The sequence below is a fragment of the Coregonus clupeaformis genome, chromosome 13, assembly GCF_020615455.1.
Source record: "Coregonus clupeaformis isolate EN_2021a chromosome 13, ASM2061545v1, whole genome shotgun sequence".
In the NCBI taxonomy this organism is placed as follows: Eukaryota; Metazoa; Chordata; class Actinopteri; order Salmoniformes; family Salmonidae; genus Coregonus; species Coregonus clupeaformis.
In genome coordinates, this window is record NC_059204.1 from 51,378,831 (window position 1) to 51,397,416 (window position 18,586).

An 18,586-nucleotide genomic window follows, 5' to 3' on the forward strand; every position below is an offset into this window, starting at 1 on the left:
TTTAGAAACCTAAACCATATCCTATGCTAAAGTTAAACAAGGCAACAGTAAACATGTCGTCCCCCACGAATGATGCAGCGCCCTTGGGCCAATCAGTATAATTTAGTAAATGATGGATCTCTAAGGCAAGATGCATCATTCATAGTGGTGTCTGAGATATTGCCTGGGTTAGCTATATTCATATCCCTGAGCATGTGTGCCAAATTTCATCACTGAGTCAAACAGATCAAGATCAATATAAACATGTGCTCGTTATAGCGCCACCGTGTGGTCGATATTAATGTTCTTGCAAATATTGAGTCTTGACATTTTTTGCAATATGTGTACCAAATTTTCTTACAATACCAATATCATTGACTGATTTATATGCATTTATGTGCCAGACCATGCCCACGTGCATGTTTATTGGTCAATAGCAGCCATGTTTTAGGTACTAGTCTGTAAAATATTGTGTTGCGAGGCAAATCTGTTCCGTGTGAGGAGAGAGACCTATGTACCGAATTCCATGACTTTAGGTTAAACGGGGTGAGGGGCATGACCTTTCAAAGTTAGCATTTTCAATCTCTTCTTATAGCGCCACCATCTAGCCAATCAGTGACATTTTGTAAATGCCGGATCTCTATCCAAGACACATCATTCACCCAAGTTTCATCAAAATCGGGCCAGTGCTGTCTGAGATACAGTGGCTTGCGAAAGGATTCACCCCCCTTGGCATTTTTCCTATTTTGTTGCCTTACAACATGGAAATAAAATAGATTTTTTGGGGGTTTGTATCATTTGATTTACACAACATGCCTACCACTTTGAAGATGCAAAATATTTGTTATTGTGAAACAAACAAGAAATAAGACAAAAAAACAGAAAACTTGAGCGTGTTTAACTATTCACTAAGGTGTTGGGTTTGCGCCAGACATAGCGTTTTCCTAAATGGCCAAAAAGCTTAATTTTAGTCTCATCTGACCAGAGTACCTTCTTCCATATGTTTGGGGAGTCTCCCACATGCCTTTTGGTGAACACCAAACGTGTTTGCTTATTTTTTTCTTTAAGCAATGGCTTTTTTCTGGCCACTCTTCCGTAAAGCCCAGCTCTGTGGAGTGTACGGCTTAAAGTGGTCCAATGGACAGATACCCCAATCCCCGCTGTGGAGCTTTGCAGCTCCTTCAGGGTTATCTTTGGTCTCTTTGTTTCCTCTCTGATTAATGCCCTCCTTGCCTGGTCCATGAGTTTTGGTGGGCGGCCCTCTCTTGGCAGGTTTGTTGTGGTGCCATTTTCTTTCCTTTTTTAAATAATGGATTTAATGGTGCTCCGTGGGATCATCAAAGTTTCTGATCTTTTTTTATAACCCAACCCTGATCTGTACTTCTCCACAACTTTGTCCCTGACCTGTTTGGAGAGCTCCTTGGTCTTCATGGTGCCGCTTGCTTGGTGGTTCCCCTTGCTTAGTGGTGTTGCAGACTCTGGGGCCTTTCAGAACAGGTGTATATATACTGATATCATGTGACAGATTGTGTGACACTTAGATTGCACACAGGTGGACTTTATTTAACTAATTATGTGACTTCTGAAGGTAATTGGTTGCAGTAGATCTTATTTAGGGGCTTCATAGCAAAGGGGGTGAATACATATGCACGCATCCCTTTTTTATTTGTTAGAATGTTTTGAAACAAGTTATTTTTTCATTTCACTTCACCAATTTGGACTATTTTGTGTATGTCCATTACATGAAATCCAAATAAAAATCCATTTAAATTCCAGGTTGGAATGCAACAAAATAGGAAAAACGCCAAGGGGGCTGAATACTTTTGCAAGGCACTGTATCGCGTGAGACTAACGTACGAAGGCACTAACGTACTAACAGACAGAGACAGATCCACATCATGGGGAACAACTCCTAAAGCCAACACACTGATAAGTGATCATTACCTGGTTCTGGTTATCTGGCAGTTTTATGGTTTCTATGGCTAAAGAGTAGATAAGGAACTCTCCTTCACCCTCAAAGACGCTATCTGGGGACAACAACTTTTCTAAAGCCTCTCCCTCTTTCCCTTTCTCTCCCTCTCATGCATGTTCTGCATTTTATCAGGGAGATTGCTGGAATGTGAAGCTTTGCTTGCTCAAGCAAGCAAAGACAGAGCTACTGTGAATTTCAGGTAGTTCAATAGTTATTGTAGATAGTATGACTGAGAATCCTTAGTTATGCTCAGTTGATAAAAATAGGTTTTGTCTTTACTTCATTATACAGTGATATTACTGTAGTAATACAGTGGTATTACCTGTTGCTTTCCCCCTTATAATATTGTCCATAGTACTTTACAGTAATTGCCATTGGTACACATAAGCAAAATAGGCAAAAAGCTTTTTTCTCCCTCTGTGTCTCCCTCTGTCTCTCTGTGATGTCATTTCAGCCCAAGCAGCTGGGTAGTGCCACATGGGCATCTCTGACAATCCTCTCCAGTGTTGGATTCTCAGAGAGTCGATGGCATAGAGAACAGAGCATCCTTCTGTCCTGTTCACCACTGGCTCTGGCCACTGGCTCCTTAACCCTGTCTTACCCTGTCTGACCACCCAGTAGTCAACAGACTCATCCACACAGACACAGAGGGACAGGGAGCACTGGACAGTGTAATGTCACACACACACACACACACACACACACAGACTCCTACACAACACAGGCCACTCTGATCTCATACAGTGCACACACCCATGTGGGAGAGATGTCATGCTTGTAAATGCTGGGCCTTCCTCTGTAACATGTGATTATGGGGGCAATTATGCCCTGCAGAGTTGCCATGGGCTGCTAGAAATAGACCTAGCCAGCCACACAGTCTGGGCTCTGCTCTGGGCTGATCCCTGCTCCCCTTTCACAGTAAAGTAAAGTAAAATTAAATGAAGAAACAGAGAGACAAGGGGACATTGGAGAACGGCGAAAAACGTGGATACAGTACATCTGTATAGAATGGTGCTATAATAGAAAATGTACAGGATTTAAATGAATTGACTTCTGAGTTATATCAATAACGTATTAAAGGTCAATACTGACAACATGTCAAAAACTTCAGAGGGTATAGCAGTCAATCACTCACCATCTCCACTAATAGGAAATCCAAGTTGCGGTAAAGTTCTTGTAATTTCTGTAGTGTATTCCACAGAGCAGTTGGAGCAGCGACGCGGACACATGGTTGTTTACGTCTAACCTCTCGTTCACTTCAGTCACTCACTAAGCTGAGCTCTAGGGGGCCCCAGGGGGCAACGTTACACTCGTTGCACTCCCGTCATTAATGACAGGGGGGCAACAACATCAGAGGTGTCCTCCGAAATAGATCTGCCATCAGATCAAAGGTTGTACCTCCCAGGACTTCCCTGAACTTCCTATTCAGACACCCTGAGTAACCCTCGGGTGTAATTTAATGTTCAACGCCAGCTTCTTTGGTCTAAACACACACAGAACAAATAGCCATGAGGTCAAGTGAGAGAGTGAGAGAGCGAGAGAGCGAGAGAGCGAGAGAGAGAGAGAGAGAGAGAGAGAGAGAGAGAGAGAGAGAGAGAGAGAGAGAGAGAGAGAGAGAGAGTGAACTTGACCAATCCCAATCTGTTCCTCATCCACAGACAGTCCTTTCATTGATCGGAAAAAGTTCGGGCAGAACAGATGAGCCCAGCTGGACAGCCCAACTCTGCTTTGCTATGGATACGAACCACTAATAACACTGAACACTCAGCATTTCCAGTGTTTTATAAAAGCAGACATTGACAGTCACAGGAGGTCGGGGACCCACAGTGGAAATACGTGGAGTTGTAGCGTAGGCAGAGGAGGAGGAGGAGGAGACAGAAAAGAGGGAAAAGACCTTGAGTCATCAGAGGAATTCCACCAGGCAGCTTCCTGCTGTTGGTCTCTGTATTGTTGGCAAAACAAAGAGGGGTTTTCCAGACTGGAAATGTGGGAATATTTGGGAATTTTCGGGACCATTTGGGAATTGTTTTATATGATATAGATGATCACTGGAGCATTGATAATGATATATAGAGATACAACATCTTTCCACAGGATGTGAGAGAATTTATGAGCCTGCTGTTGAGATGTCCCTCAGGAACTATCTGGCTGAGAGAGAGAGAGAGAGAGAGAGAGAGAGAGAGAGAGAGAGAGAGAGTGAGTGAGTCCACTATTGATCTCTGATCTCTCATGTCTGTTCCCATGGTCAAGGCCAAAGAAGTGAAGGAGCAAATGGAGAGCAGATGATGGATCATTCAACAAAATAAAAACATAAACAAATAAAGGCAGACAACCAAGTAACCAGATGGAATGGATTCCTCCAGGATCCGGCCTAGAGAGCAGGGCTGTTTCCTGTGAGCCAACCCAGGGACGTGGAGGTCTCTTGGGGATGGTGAAGTGGATGCTCCAGCTGGACCTCGAGAAGCATTTCACTAAACATCCACCTCCAGCCTGCAAGGAACATCTATGGGGATGTTAATAGATATGTCTAGTATGTTAAATAGTGAGAGTTCAGCTCAAAAATTAAAGAGATGGGCCAAAGTATTGTAGTAGGAGTACTATGTTCATTTGATGCTGAACTATTCATAAGAAGTTAAAAGTCCCAAAAGAGGAATTCAAAGATAATATGTTATCAGGGCCAGATTACCGAACGGGCATGCAGGGCATGTGACCCGGGCCCTCAGATTAGGGCTGGCACAATTATTGTATTTTTTAGTTTTTTTTCTATTTGCTTAAATTTTTATTTTTTTGGTACTTTTTACCCCTTTTTCGTGATATCCAATTGGTAAATACAGTCTTGTCCCATCACTGCAACCCCTGTACGGACTCGGGAGAGGCGAAGGTCGAGAGCCATGCGTCCTCTGAAACACGACCCCGCCAAGCCGCACTGCTTCTTGACACACTGCTCGCTTAACCCGGAAACCAGCCGCACCAATGTGTCGGAGGAAACACAATAGCTGCTGACCTTGTGGCGCCCGGCCGCCACAAGGAGTCGCTAGAGAGCGATGGGACAAGGACATCCCAGCCGGCCAAACCCTCCCCTTACCCGGACGATGCTGGGCCGATTGTGTGCCGCCTCATGGGTCTCCCGGTCACGGCCAGCTGCGACACAGCCCGGGATCAAACCCGGATCTTTAGTGATGCCTCTAGCACTGCAATGCAGTGCCTTAGACCGCTGCGCCACTCGGGAGATCGTAAAATAATTTCACCGACAATTATGGACAATAACGTGAAAAAAAAGAATCTACATAATCGGCTTAATACATTCATTTTAGGAGAAGGGGGGATTCAATGTTATATTCAAGTAGTTTTACAGTAGTTTACCCAATAGCAGTTTTTCATTTTTACATGAAGTGGGTAAATTGGTCATCATTTTAAGAGCAGAACGGCCGGGAAGAAAGGTTTCATTTCCAAAAGTTCCAAGCTTTCAAAACCATTTGTTTTTGAGACAGGGGTGTCACCAAAGCTGTGTTTTATTGATTAGCTATGTCGTAGCTAATTTCCAAAGATGCATTATGATGCATTACAATCTCAAAACATTTTTCAACAAAAATGTCAAATATGACAATAACCATGTTCATTTGCATGACAATGAATCGTTACCCAAAATTCCATAATCGTCACAGCCCTACCCCAGATAGCATATGATAGCAAAACGTGTAGAATTGCAGGAAATTAGCTTTAAAACTGCAACATTTTCTCTCAGCCTCATGGTAAAATGTGTAGAATAGCAGGAAATTAGCTTTAAAACTGCAAAATGTTCTCCAGCCTCATGGCAAAATGTGACCAAAAACATGAGATGAGCTATAAAATAGTACTTTCTTAGCCTCATGACAAAATGTGTAAAATAACATTATAAAACAGCAAATGTTTCTCTCTGCACCATGGCAAAATTAGTTGAAATGCAGTAAATTAGCTGGGCCCCAAAAGCGGTAGTCCGGCCCTGTATGTTATTGTTCAAAGTTTCCAATCAAAACTTCCAATCTATTATTACTGACTCCTTGGAGACCTCTGGATCTTAATTCAAAGTGTTGGGTATAAGATCAGTCTCTGAGATTTCAGCATTTCCCACCACCATAAAGTCTGGGTCTGGGGCACATTATCAGTAGAGGATAGCATGTCCTCGCGTGACCACACTTCTCCTCAGTTCAGACCTGGGTTCAAATACTCTTTGAAATAATTTGAAATACTTGATCGAGCTTGCCTGGCTTAGTGGACCAATACAAGAGTTCCAAAACTGTAAACCCAGACCGTCTGCAGGCACTCCAGACAGGCTAGAGCAAACTCTGAAAGTATTTGAAAGATTTCAAATAGTATTTGAACCCAGGTCTGCTTCAGTGAAACAGTATGGTTGACCCGCTGCATGTGCCAGCGTGTCTGAATACCATCGCCTCATAGCCTCAGGTCTGGAAGCTACACTTATACTGAGGATGAGTCAGTCTTTCTCTGGCAACACAACATGTTCTCCTCGGCCAGTGTGTGTCTGTGTGTGTGTGTGTGTGTGTGTGTGTGTGTGTGTGTGTGTGTGTGTGTGTGTCCATGTTTATGTGCAAGTGTGTGAGGAGGCCGGTTGCCTCCCTGGCAATGGAGCATGATGGAATGTGTGTTTGTTCAAAGGAAGGCTTGGACAGGAGGAAATGGGGTGGTAGAACACTGGGAACACATTATTCTACTGTTGCTCATTTTTGGGTTACAAATGTTCCGTTGTGTATTACAGTGGGGGGAAAAAATATTTAGTCAGCCACCAATTGTGCAAGTTCTCCCACTTAAAAATATGAGAGAGGCCTGTAATTTCCATCATAGGTACACGTCAACTATGACAGACAAATTGAGGAAAAAAAATCCAGAAAATCACATTGTAGGATTTTTAATGAATTTATTTGCAAATTATGGTGGAAAATAAGTATTTGGTCAATAACAAAAGTTTCTCAATACTTTGTTATATACCCTTTGTTGGCAATGACACAGGTCAAATGTTTTCTGTAAGTCTTCACAAGGTTTTCACACACTGTTGCTAGTATTTTGGCCCATTCCTCCATGTAGATCTCCTCTAGAGCAGTGATGTTTTGGGGCTGTCGCTGGGCAACACGGACTTGCACAATTGGTGGCTGACTAAATACTTTTTTCCCCCACTGTATGTTGTCACTTCACTGTTCCTATCCATGGATTCAGAGGGCTCCACAGGTTTCAGTCACTTTCCTGTGGCAGTGAGAGCTCTTTTCACTGTGGAGATTATGATTATCCATTCAGGCATACTGTGAATAGAGCCCACATTAAAGCATTTAAGCCAGCACACTTGCACAGAGTCTGGGAGGTAGGGGTCCGGGGAACACAGGTGGGATAACGGTTGTAGTTGGTTTAAGCATAAACAGGGAACACATTCATGAACATTAACTCAGCTGTCTTCAGATAGCCATTGAGAAACAATGAAAAGAATACCATTTAGAATCAATAAAAAAAATATGATGTACACTGAGTATACCAAACATTAGGAACACCTTCCTAATATTGAGTTGCCCATTCACCCTCTGAATGGCACCATTTCTCAATTGTCTCAAGACTTAAAATCCTTCTGTAACCTGTGTCCTCCCCTTCTACACTGATAGAAGTAGATTTAACAAGTGACATCAATAAAGGATCATAGCTTTCATCTGGATTCACCTGATCAGTCTATGTCATGGAAAGAGCAGGTGTTCTTAATGTTTCGTATACTCTGTGTATTTTCTATTCCCACCCCAACACAGGTGTGGCATGGCAGCTACCATAAGGATTTCACACCTTGTTATATTTCTAGACAGGGGTGAGCAGTGAGTACTAAATGGAGACAGACTAGAGGAGAAGTTATTTCCACCTAAACCGGAGCACATTCAGATGACCACAGTTCTCCTGCTTCGCTGCTGAATCCAGCTGCTTCAATTCAATTAGCTACAGACTGAGCCTCCAGGCAAGTTTCTATTCAGTGAATAAACAAGAAGTTGTGAGAAGTGGAAAAAGGGAGTGAAAATGTCTTTTTGAATTTCACCATCATAACGCCACTGTACCATCACTGAATAGGCAACATCATCTTATGAACTCGCTAGACGTCTTTACACTCCACCAGTTTATACCCAAGTTCAATTATCTACTACTGCATGCAAAAGAGCTCTCTGTGTCTCAGCACACCAGCAAAGTGAGTGGCTACTCAAAGTCTCTCATACACACATGCACGAGCACACACACACACACACACACACACACACACACATACACACACACACACACACACACCAGGAGAAACAGATTCATTATCAATTGTTCTACCTGAATGTGCACTGAAAATAAATACCTACCAGCCTTCAACACAGGTGTGAGCACAACACAAGAATAGGAAAAGAAAAGATAAAGAAAAGGCCAACACCAAATTGCTGGTATCCCCGTACCCCTCTCACATCACGTCACATTAACCTGGGTAGAGTAGGTGTAATGTTTCCAACAGCGACTCCAGCCCTCATCTCTCCTTCTCTTATTCTGTTTCTCTCTGATGGAATTCATGAACATACACACAAACGAACAAATGAAAAAACACAAATTTAATTTTTTCATAATAAATACGGCTTCTAATCCACAAATAGTCATTCTGTCCCAATGACTGAAGAAGTGGGAGCACAACAGTTCAGAAAGACAAGTACTTATTTTTCAGCATGTTACTATGATAACGTTGCACACTCATATCTTCCACTGCAGTCTGAGAAACAATTGATACAAGAATGCAAAGCTGCAGCAAATTACCGAAGTGCCTCTGAGCCTCTGAAGCAGCCTGATCTCCCACACATGAAAGCCTCCATTCACTGAACCTGCTGGGTTTGGCCCAGAATCGCTTTGGCTTACACCTGTGCTCTCTAGTCCTCCACCAATATCCGGCCATGGGAGTTCAACAGCTGTGTTTCTTAGCTATTATAGTGCACGTGTGTAACTTTAACTAGCACAAACATGGCACTCATACTATAATCGCACCGTACATCTGATCTGAGCATACAGAGTTTCATAAATGTCAATGCCACCAGACATTCCTGGTCGATCTTCCACAATTATAAATATGAGAGCTCAATTGGTGGAGCTCTGTGGTCTAGTCCTACTGTGATGGTCAAGACAGACAGACAGACAGACAGACAGACAGACAGACACAGACACACACACACACACACACACACACACACACACACACACACACACACACACACACACACACACACACACACACAGTGCAGGAATAAGTGGGCCATGTGAGACTAGGACCCCTGACACACACTGGTACAATAGACCCATTATCCTTCAGCTTGAGGGCAGACAAAGCCACCCCTCTATCCCAGCTCTGCTGCCTCTGCATTACACACTGCAATATTAGCATGGTGTGCTGTCTAGTATCTCCATTTATATCCTATGTGTGACTGTGACCAAAAGTATGCATGGTCATGGATAGGCTACTACTTGTTTCCAGTGATGAGTAAATATGACATTTCTCCCCTAAGGTTTTCCATTTCCATATTTTCCCCTAAAACTTTCCCTCTCTGAATTTATATTTTTCCGCAATCTCACTCTGAGAGAAATGAAATGCAGTGTGCAGTCTTTCAAAAACTCATTCTGCTGTAGGACAGCAACCCAATGGGAAAAATACCCTTCTGATATTTACAAGCACTGAAAGGCAGGTTGCACTGTGTGTCACATATACACTGAGTGTACAAAACTTTCCATGACATAGACTGACCAGGTGAAAGCTATGATATCTTATTGATATCAACTGTTAAATCCACTTCAATCAGTGCAGCTGAAGGGGAGGAGACAGGTTAAAGAAGGATTTTTAAGCCTTGAGACAATTGAGATATGGATTGTGTGTGTTCCATTCAGAGGATGAATGGGCAAGACAAAATATGTAAGTGTGGTAGTAGGTGCCAGGCGCACCGGTTTGAGTGTGTCAAGAACTGCAACGCTGCTGGGTTTTTCACGCTCAACAGTTTCCCTTGACTATCAAGAATGGTCCACCACCCAAAGGACATCCAGAGAACTTGACACAACTGTGGGAAACATTGGAGTCAACATGGGCCAGCATCCCTGTGGAATGCTTTCAACACCATGCCCTGACGAATTGAGGCTGTTCTGAGGGCAAAAGGGGGTGCAACTCAATATTAGGAAGGTGTTCCTAATGTTCTGTACATTCAGTGTACATTTAACACCTTCATACACAAACACAGCAAATAGAATAAAAATAGAATTACCTGGTCTCAGAAGAGTGTTTAGTCACAGAAACATTCAAATCCAAGACTTTTCAGAGACAAGGCATGATTCCCATATTGCATGAGAGAGAGAGAGAGAGAGAGAAGAGAAATGTCCTAGCTGGTGATATCCTTAGGGAGATGTATCCTGAGGATGTTTTTGGTATGCTGTCTCTCCAGTGAAGTCTTCACTTTAGTTCACACATTCTTAACGTGGTTAGCGATTAAGGCAAACACATTGTACAGACTGACAGAGACGGAGGATGGGAAAGAGACAGCCAGCCTCTTTACATATCTCTCTCTCTGCTCCCACCCTCTCTCTCTCCCTCCCTTTTCTTACACCCACTCTCTCTCTTTCCCTCCCTGTCCATCTTTTCTTTTTTTTACCATTTGCGCTCTCTCTCTCTCTCTCTCTCTCTCTCTCTCTCTCTCTCTCTCTCTCTCTCTCTCTCTCTCTCTCTCTCTCTCTCTCTCTCTCTCTCTCTCTCTCTCTCTCTCTCTCTCTCTCTCTCTCTCTCTCTCTCTCTCTCTCTCTCTCTCTCTCTCTCTCTCTCTCTCTCTCTCTCTCTCTCTCTCTCTCTCTCTCTCTCTCTCTCTCTCTCTCTCTCTCTCTCTCTCTCTCTCTCTCTCTCTCTCTCTCTCTCTCTCAGATTACACAAGGCTGTCATTTATTCTGTAGCTGAGCGTCAGCCCACTTGTTCGGACCCCTGGACCAGAGAGAGAGAGAGACATTTAACTGAGGATGAGACAACACACTGACACACTCAGATAAGACAGTTTCATTTGTGCCATCATAGGGTTTGAGAGTCATATAGTCATGGGTTTCTCCCAATGACTAAAACAATACAGCAATGTGCACCTCTTGTTTGTTATAATCAGGGTTAATTTGAGATGTTCGACAGGTTCTCCAATTTAGGAATGAAGGTATATGGTAATATCGGGAAAGGAAACATAATTTACAAAAGCACCAACCATAACTAGCCTCGCGAGCCACCTGATCCCGCGAGCTTACATTACTGGTTTGCTATCCTGAGGCTAAACCATAACCACTACACAACCAGAATAACCCCGAAAGAGTACGAAAACAATGATGGAAAGGTTAATAAAATCACTTTGTGACATATGTGAATGAGAAACGGTGTGCTCTTAAATTTAGACAGCATTGGAGAGAACGCCAGTATGGAAACAATAGTTAACCTAGCCAGTGGATATTTTCACATTTTTCCCTCAGAGATGGAAATTGCAGACTGCTGTTTCTCTTGGACACGTTGTCTAGGACGTCGTAATTGGTTCCTGCTGTCCTGGGTTTGGTTCAGTTCTTTGGTGCGTCATGCTGGTTTTGCCACAAATAAAACACCCCAACGCACACGCAAACATCCCCACCCTCTACCCCTCCTACTGGGTTATGGGCCTTTCCGCCCGCCTTTGTCTTTAATGTGCGTGGGGTATACTACGTTACTAAATCTGGGGGTGAATTGTAAATAAATAAACATCTTCCACTCACAGACAGCAATTAATTACAGATAATTCTTGTTATTGGTGGCAGGGAAATGTAGCTGACAATCAACACTCAATACCCATGTGGTTTATAACCCAGACAGACATGAGAGAAGTTAAACTTTGGATGAGTTACAGCAAGAGTCCCAGCATGTAGTCTGAAGTGTTTTTGAAGTGATGTGAATAGTCTATGTGAACAAGCTGTAGACAGCAGCAGTTATTCTAGTAGCTAGGAGTTCTAACAATATGTAGTCACTACTGCAATACCCAGCACAACACCCTGCATCATAAATGGATACATAGCCCACCGGTTATCAACCCAAAACAAGGAATGGGAGAAAGTGTCTCAAAATGCACCATAGGAAACTCCATTGTCTGATACCAAAACGATCACCATAACTAGCCACACATCATAATACTAAATTTCCCAGGAAACACTGCAGTCTCCCCCTGAGTCTTAATGGATGGAGTAAGGTCACAAATGGACAATAAAGTTATATTGTATTATAAGAGCAGGAAGCCCATTACCTCCTTTCCCATGCAGTCGAAGTTCAGCTCCCTAACTTCCAGTGTGCGGCCACAGGGAAGAATTAGATGAAAGCTCTCATTAAAGAACACGAAAGAGAGGCAGGCTAATGGAGGGGGGAGCTGTTCTAAGGTGATTGGAATTTTCCAGCAATTCACAGAGGGCTAATTGGCACTACATTGGGTAGGAAAGGGGTACAAGGGAAGGGGGGAGGGAGGGAGGGGGTCCAGTCCATCCACAGAGGAGTGGATTTAACCAACAGCATATGACCGGTGGGAACCAACAGACAAAGATTTATCAAAGATGTTGCCCTTGGCACCACTGTTCATTGACTGAAGGAGCACACTCATTCATTCATCAATTTTAAAGCATAGGACTGATAAAAACCATCAATGCATCACAATATTTGTGTGACTGACATCTGATGGTCTGACTGGTTTCTTGATGGACTTCAGAACGACATACAGGAGCTAGGGTATGCTGGGATAAATGTTATACTAGTGCCCCCTTGCGGCTAAGACAATGAAGTGCAGTCCCTCTGCCAATCCGGCTTCAAACTGAGAACAGGTTAAAGTTCACTAAAGCTGCATTTACACAGGCAGCCCAATTCTGATCTATTGTCCAATTATTGGCAAAAGATCTGATCTAATTGGTCAAAAGACCATGTAGTAGCAAAAGATCCGAATTGGGCTGCCTGTGTAAACGCACCCTAATATCCAAACTGCTCTAAATATATACTCCCCGTTGCTGAACCATTCTGTAGCTATACCTTATATATTGTATGCTTATTTCTCTTCCCTGTCTGTTATGTAGACTAGGGGGAATGAGGGATGAACCCAGAGCCAGTGAAGGGGGAAGTAAATACCATATAAATGGGCTCTTTATGGACCTCTTGAACTTAATGGACTTCGCTGGCTCAAGAGAAGAACGTCACATCCGTGTCAGGAAAAATATCTCCCCTGTATACTCATTCATTCCTTATGGCCGGCTAAGGTTTCTAAGAAAGGCATCGTGCATACCTGAGCTGAGAGGACTGGAAAGTACATGCTGGAGAGTACACCGTACAGGGCAGTGAAGGCAATGATGACAAAGACCTGTTATGGAGGGGACACAGCTGATGCTGAACAGACTGTATCTTATAATGCAACTCTTAATCATTACGAATGAAGACCAAGAGACTGAGACAATGACGTTTGTAGCAGAACTTCAAGTTCTTCTGCCGCATCATTGGCACTCCCTACAACTCACTCCCATCTCTGTAGAGCAGACCACACAAGTCCCACTGCACAAGTTTCCAACCCTTACACAGAGACAGTATGATCTGAGGAGTTCAAGGCAATCATCTTCTATTGCAACAAGCCGCACTACACCAGAGGTCTTTCTGGCTAGGGCTCTCAAACTATGCAAATTACACTCTCTATCACCTAATACATTTGATATGCATATTTATTGATTTTGTGGTATGCTAATTCATTGTTTATGACTTGTGATTTACTGATGATGCACTTTCCATAAAGTTAGGCTGATCATATCTTTTTACTTGTGTTTTCTATTGTATGACACTGCATTTTCACTTATTGCACATTTTGTTGTTTTACAGCCTGAATTCCAAATTGATTAAATAGTTTTTTTCTCACCCATCTACACACAATACCCCATAATGACAAAGTCAAAACATGTTTTTAGAAATGTTTGAAAATGAAATACAGAAATACACTGCTCAAAAAAATAAAGGGAACACTTAAACAACACAATGTAACTCCAAGTCAATCACACTTCTGTGAAATCAAACTGTCCACTTAGGAAGCAACACTGACAATACATTTCACATGCTGTTGTGCAAATGGAATAGACAACAGGTGGAAATTATAGGCAATTAGCAAGACACCCCCAATAAAGGACTGGTTTTGCAGGTGGTGACCACAGACCACTTCTCAGTTCATATGCTTCCTGGCTGATGTTTTGGTCACTTTTGAATGCTGGCGGTGCTTTCACTCTAGTGGTAGCATGAGACGGAGTCTACAACCCACACAAGTGGCTCAGGTAGTGCAGCTCATCCAGGATGGCACATCAATGCGAGCTGTGGCAAGAAGGTTTGCTGTGTCTGTCAGCGTAGTGTCCAGAGCATGGAGGCGCTACCAGGAGACAGGCCAGTACATCAGGAGACGTGGAGGAGGCCGTAGGAGGGCAACAACCCAGCAGCAGGACTGCTACCTCCGCCTTTGTGCAAGGAGGAGCAGGAGGAGCACTGCCAGAGCCCTGCAAAATGACCTCCAGCAGGCCACAAATGTGCATGTGTCTGCTCAAACGGTCAGAAACAGACTCCATGAGGGTGGTATGAGGGCCCGACGTCCACAGGTGGGGGTTGTGCTTACAGTCCAACACTGTGCAGGACGTTTGGCATTTGCCAGAGAACACCAAGATTGGCAAATTCGCCACTGGCGCCCTGTGCTCTTCACAGATGAAAGCAGGTTCACACTGAGCACATGTGACAGAGTCTGGAGACGCCGTGGAGAACGTTCTGCTGCCTGCAACATCCTCCAGCATGACCGGTTTGGCAGTGGGTCAGTCATGGTGTGGGGTGGCATTTCTTTGGGGGGCCGCACAGCCCTCCATGTGCTCGCCAGAGGTAGCCTGACTGCCATTAGGTACCGAGATGAGATCCTCAGACCCCTTGTGAGACCATATGCTGGTGCGGTTGGCCCTGGGTTCCTCCTAATGCAAGACAATGCTAGACCTCATGTGGCTGGAGTGTGTCAGCAGTTCCTGCAAGAGGAAGGCATTGATGCTATGGACTGGCCCGCCCGTTCCCCAGACCTGAATCCAATTGAGCACATCTGGGACATCATGTCTCGCTCCATCCACCAACGCCACGTTGCACCACAGACTGTCCAGGAGTTGGCGGATGCTTTAGTCCAGGTCTGGGAGGAGATCCCTCAGGAGACCATCCGCTACCTCATCAGGAGCATGCCCAGGCGTTGTAGGGAGGTCATACAGGCACGTGGAGGCCACACACACTACTGAGCCTCATTTTGTGTTGTTTTAAGGACATTACATCAAAGTTGGATCAGCCTGTAGTGTGGTTTTCCACTTTAATTTTGAGGGTGACTCCAAATCCAGACCTCCATGGGTTGATAAATTTGATTTCCATTGATAATTTTTGTGTGATTTTGTTGTCAGCACATTCAACTATGTAAAGAAAAAAGTATTTAATAAGATTATTTCATTCATTCAGATCTAGGATGTGTTATTTTAGTGTTCCCTTTATTTTTTTGAGCAGTGTATATTGTTTACATAAGTACTCACACCCCTGAGTCAATACTTTGTAGAAACACTTTTGGCAGCAATTACAGCTGTGAGTCTTTCTGGGTACATCTCTAAGTGATTAACACACCTGGATTGTGCAACATTTGCCCATTTTCTTTTCAAAGTTCTTCAAGCTCTGTCAAATTGGTTGTTTATCATTGCTAGACAACAATCTTCAGGTCTTGCCATAGATTTTCAAGTAGATTTAATTCAAAACTGTAACTCGGCCACTCAGGAACATTTACTGTCTTCTTGTTAAGCAACTCCAGTGTATATTAAGGCCTTGTGTTTTAGGTTATTGCCCTGCTGAAAGGTGAATTCATTTCCCAGTGTCTGGTGGAAAGCACACTGAACCAGGTTTTCCTATAGGATTTTGCCTGTGCTTAGCTCCATTCTGTTTCTTTTTTATCCTGAAAAACTCCCCAGTCCTTAACGATTACAAGCATACCCATAACATAATGCAGCCATCACTATGCTTGAAAATATGGAGAGTGGTACTCAGTAATGTGTTGTATTGGATTTGCCTCAAACATAACACTTTATATTCAGGACAAAAAGTAATTGCTTTACCACATGTTTTTTGCAGTATTACTTTAGTGCCTTGCTGTAAACAGGATGCATGTTTTGGAATATTTATATTCTGTACAGGCTTCCTTCTTTTCACTCTGTCAATTAGGTTAGTATTGTGGAGTAACTAAAATGTTGTTAATCCATCCTCAGTTTTCTCCTATCACAGCCATTAAACTCTGTAACTGTTTTAAAGTCACCATTGGCCTCGTGGTGAAATCCCTGAGCGGTTTCCATCCTCTCCGGCAACTGAGTTAGGAAGGACGCCTCTATCTTTGTAGTGACTTGGTGTATTGATACACCATCCAAAGTGTAATGAATAACTTCACCATGCTCAAAGGGACATTCAATGTCTGCTTATTTATTTTTACCCATCTACCAATAGGTGCCCTTCTTTGCGAGGCATTGGAAAACCTCCCTGGTCTTTGTGGACGAATCTGTTTGAAATGTACTGTTCGACTGAGGGACCTTACAGATAATTGTATGTTTGGGGTACAAAGATTAGGTAGTCATTCAAAAATCACGTTAAACACTATTATTGCACACAGAGTCCATGCAACTTATGTGACTTGTGAAGCACATTTTTAGTCCTGAACTTATTTAGGCTTGCCATAACAAAGGGGTTGAATACTTACTGACACAACACATTTGAGCTTTCATTTTTTTTATTAATTTGTAAAAATGTAAAAAATATATAATTCCATTTTGACATTATGGGGTATTATGTGTAGGCCGGTGACAAGAAAATCTCAATTTAATCCATTTTAAATTCAGTCTGTAACACAACAAAATGTGGAATACTGTCTAATGACACTATGTTTCTGCATATGTACCAAGATGTTGGAATAAACCTAAGATAAATTAATAAAAATATCAGGAAGAAATTCTCAATGTGCTTTTAATTTTTTTAAAGTATGCCTACTAGTAGATACATCTGCACATCAGTGTATCTAGCACATCTAAATTAAACATATATTTTACTGTTTATACCCAATAAAACACAATGTTTGTGTGATCAGTTACATAAAAAACATCATAGGCATTGCATACGTTACCAGTTGCCAGATAAAAACGAATAACTTACCTTGAATCTGACCCTCTTGAACATTAGTCTGGGTGCTGGGTGTGAGGAGAAAGCCTCCCCTCTGTCACTGCAGTATCCTGGGATACTCATCATCCCTGTCTGTGTGCCACCATCCCACTGAGAATCACAATACATCCCCAGGTGTCTCCCCTTTAGTTTTCCTTACATGTATGCAGGTTCACTCCAGGACTATCACACCCCAGCCACAATAAGAACTACAGAAGAAGAAGGCAATAGTCCAAAAGAAACAGCTTCTTCCTCAGAACTAATAACAGATAACACTTTGTTCCAGGAGAGCCCTCTAAGGTTGTGGCTACCTCTCTCTCTGAGACACTGTCCGTCCCACACCAAACAGCACTGAACTGTACGTCCATTCATTTCCAAACTGCGACACACCCGCTCTCTCGTCCCACGCACTCTACCCCAAATAAGGAAGTTGCTGCCTCTCTACCCTCCTCCAGACACTAATTCCATGCATTAGTGTGTGTGTGGCGCATGGCAAACATTCCCTAGCTATAATACGTCTGCCTTTCTCTCATTACAGTTGTAATATCCTCCTTTATGATTTAGCTTTATGCATTAAACTCAACCACCCTCCAATCCTCCTGACTGACATATTCCTGATCTTATGTCTCCATCACACACGCTACGAAAGCGGGTCAGGGAAGCTGAATCATTAATCCCTTACTTTCTCTCCTCCCCACACACACACACACTCTCTCACTCCACCCTCAAGTACAGAGCAGTAAAAAACAGATAATTCCAACATGCATTCTCTGCCACTGAAATCCCTTTATAAAATGTTCTTATGACATTAAAGGATGGAATAAAAGCAAAATAATGTTTTTTCCCCCCCAGATTCAATCAGAACTTGTTGAAGGATCATCCAGTTGCTCTAGTGACATGGCCCGAATATCCTCTATGGAGGTGGGTTGAGCTCATGGGACCACCTGTTCAGTAGGGAGAAAACATTTAGAAATGGATTGAAACCGGGAGGTACTACCGGAACTTGCCCAATACAAATACTTTTCTGTTTGTTTTGTGCAGCGTTCTGCTAGTGTTACCCTACTGAATAGTAGACAGGGACAGAACAGTTTTCTCAAAGCTTCACCTCAAAAAGGTTTAACACTTACATACCATGACTGGGATTATTGGAAGCATTGAGTGCATGGAAGAAATCAGAACATCAGACATTTGGATCAAACCAACAGATTATGTTAAACTCTGGTCTTGTATTCCACCTGTGACCTGTACATCCATGCCATATCAAATAATGTAAAACCTTTTTTCACACGCTGTCACTACTCTAGTAAGCACAGAACATAGTACCACATCTATCAGTACTCAAACATACTTCGATTGTGGAA

At 43.0% G+C, this 18,586-nt stretch overlaps 1 protein-coding gene across 5 annotated transcripts in view; it reads right to left on the minus strand.

Moving 5' to 3' along the window:
* phldb1a (pleckstrin homology-like domain, family B, member 1a) overlaps positions 1-10,524 on the minus strand; it is a 62,639-nt gene extending 52,115 nt beyond the window's left edge. For 2 of the 5 annotated variants that reach the window (XM_041894538.2, XM_041894530.2), the window contains exon 1: positions 3,087-3,380. In XM_041894538.2, the coding sequence (XP_041750472.1) occupies positions 3,087-3,089 (3 nt within the window). In that variant the 5' untranslated portion in view covers positions 3,090-3,380. Of the gene's footprint in view, positions 1-3,086; positions 3,381-10,242 lie in introns of those variants that run through there. The other 3 variants (XM_041894531.2, XM_041894534.2, XM_041894533.2) reach the window with 3 other exon arrangements.
* Between the last annotated feature and the right edge of the window lie 8,062 nt (positions 10,525-18,586).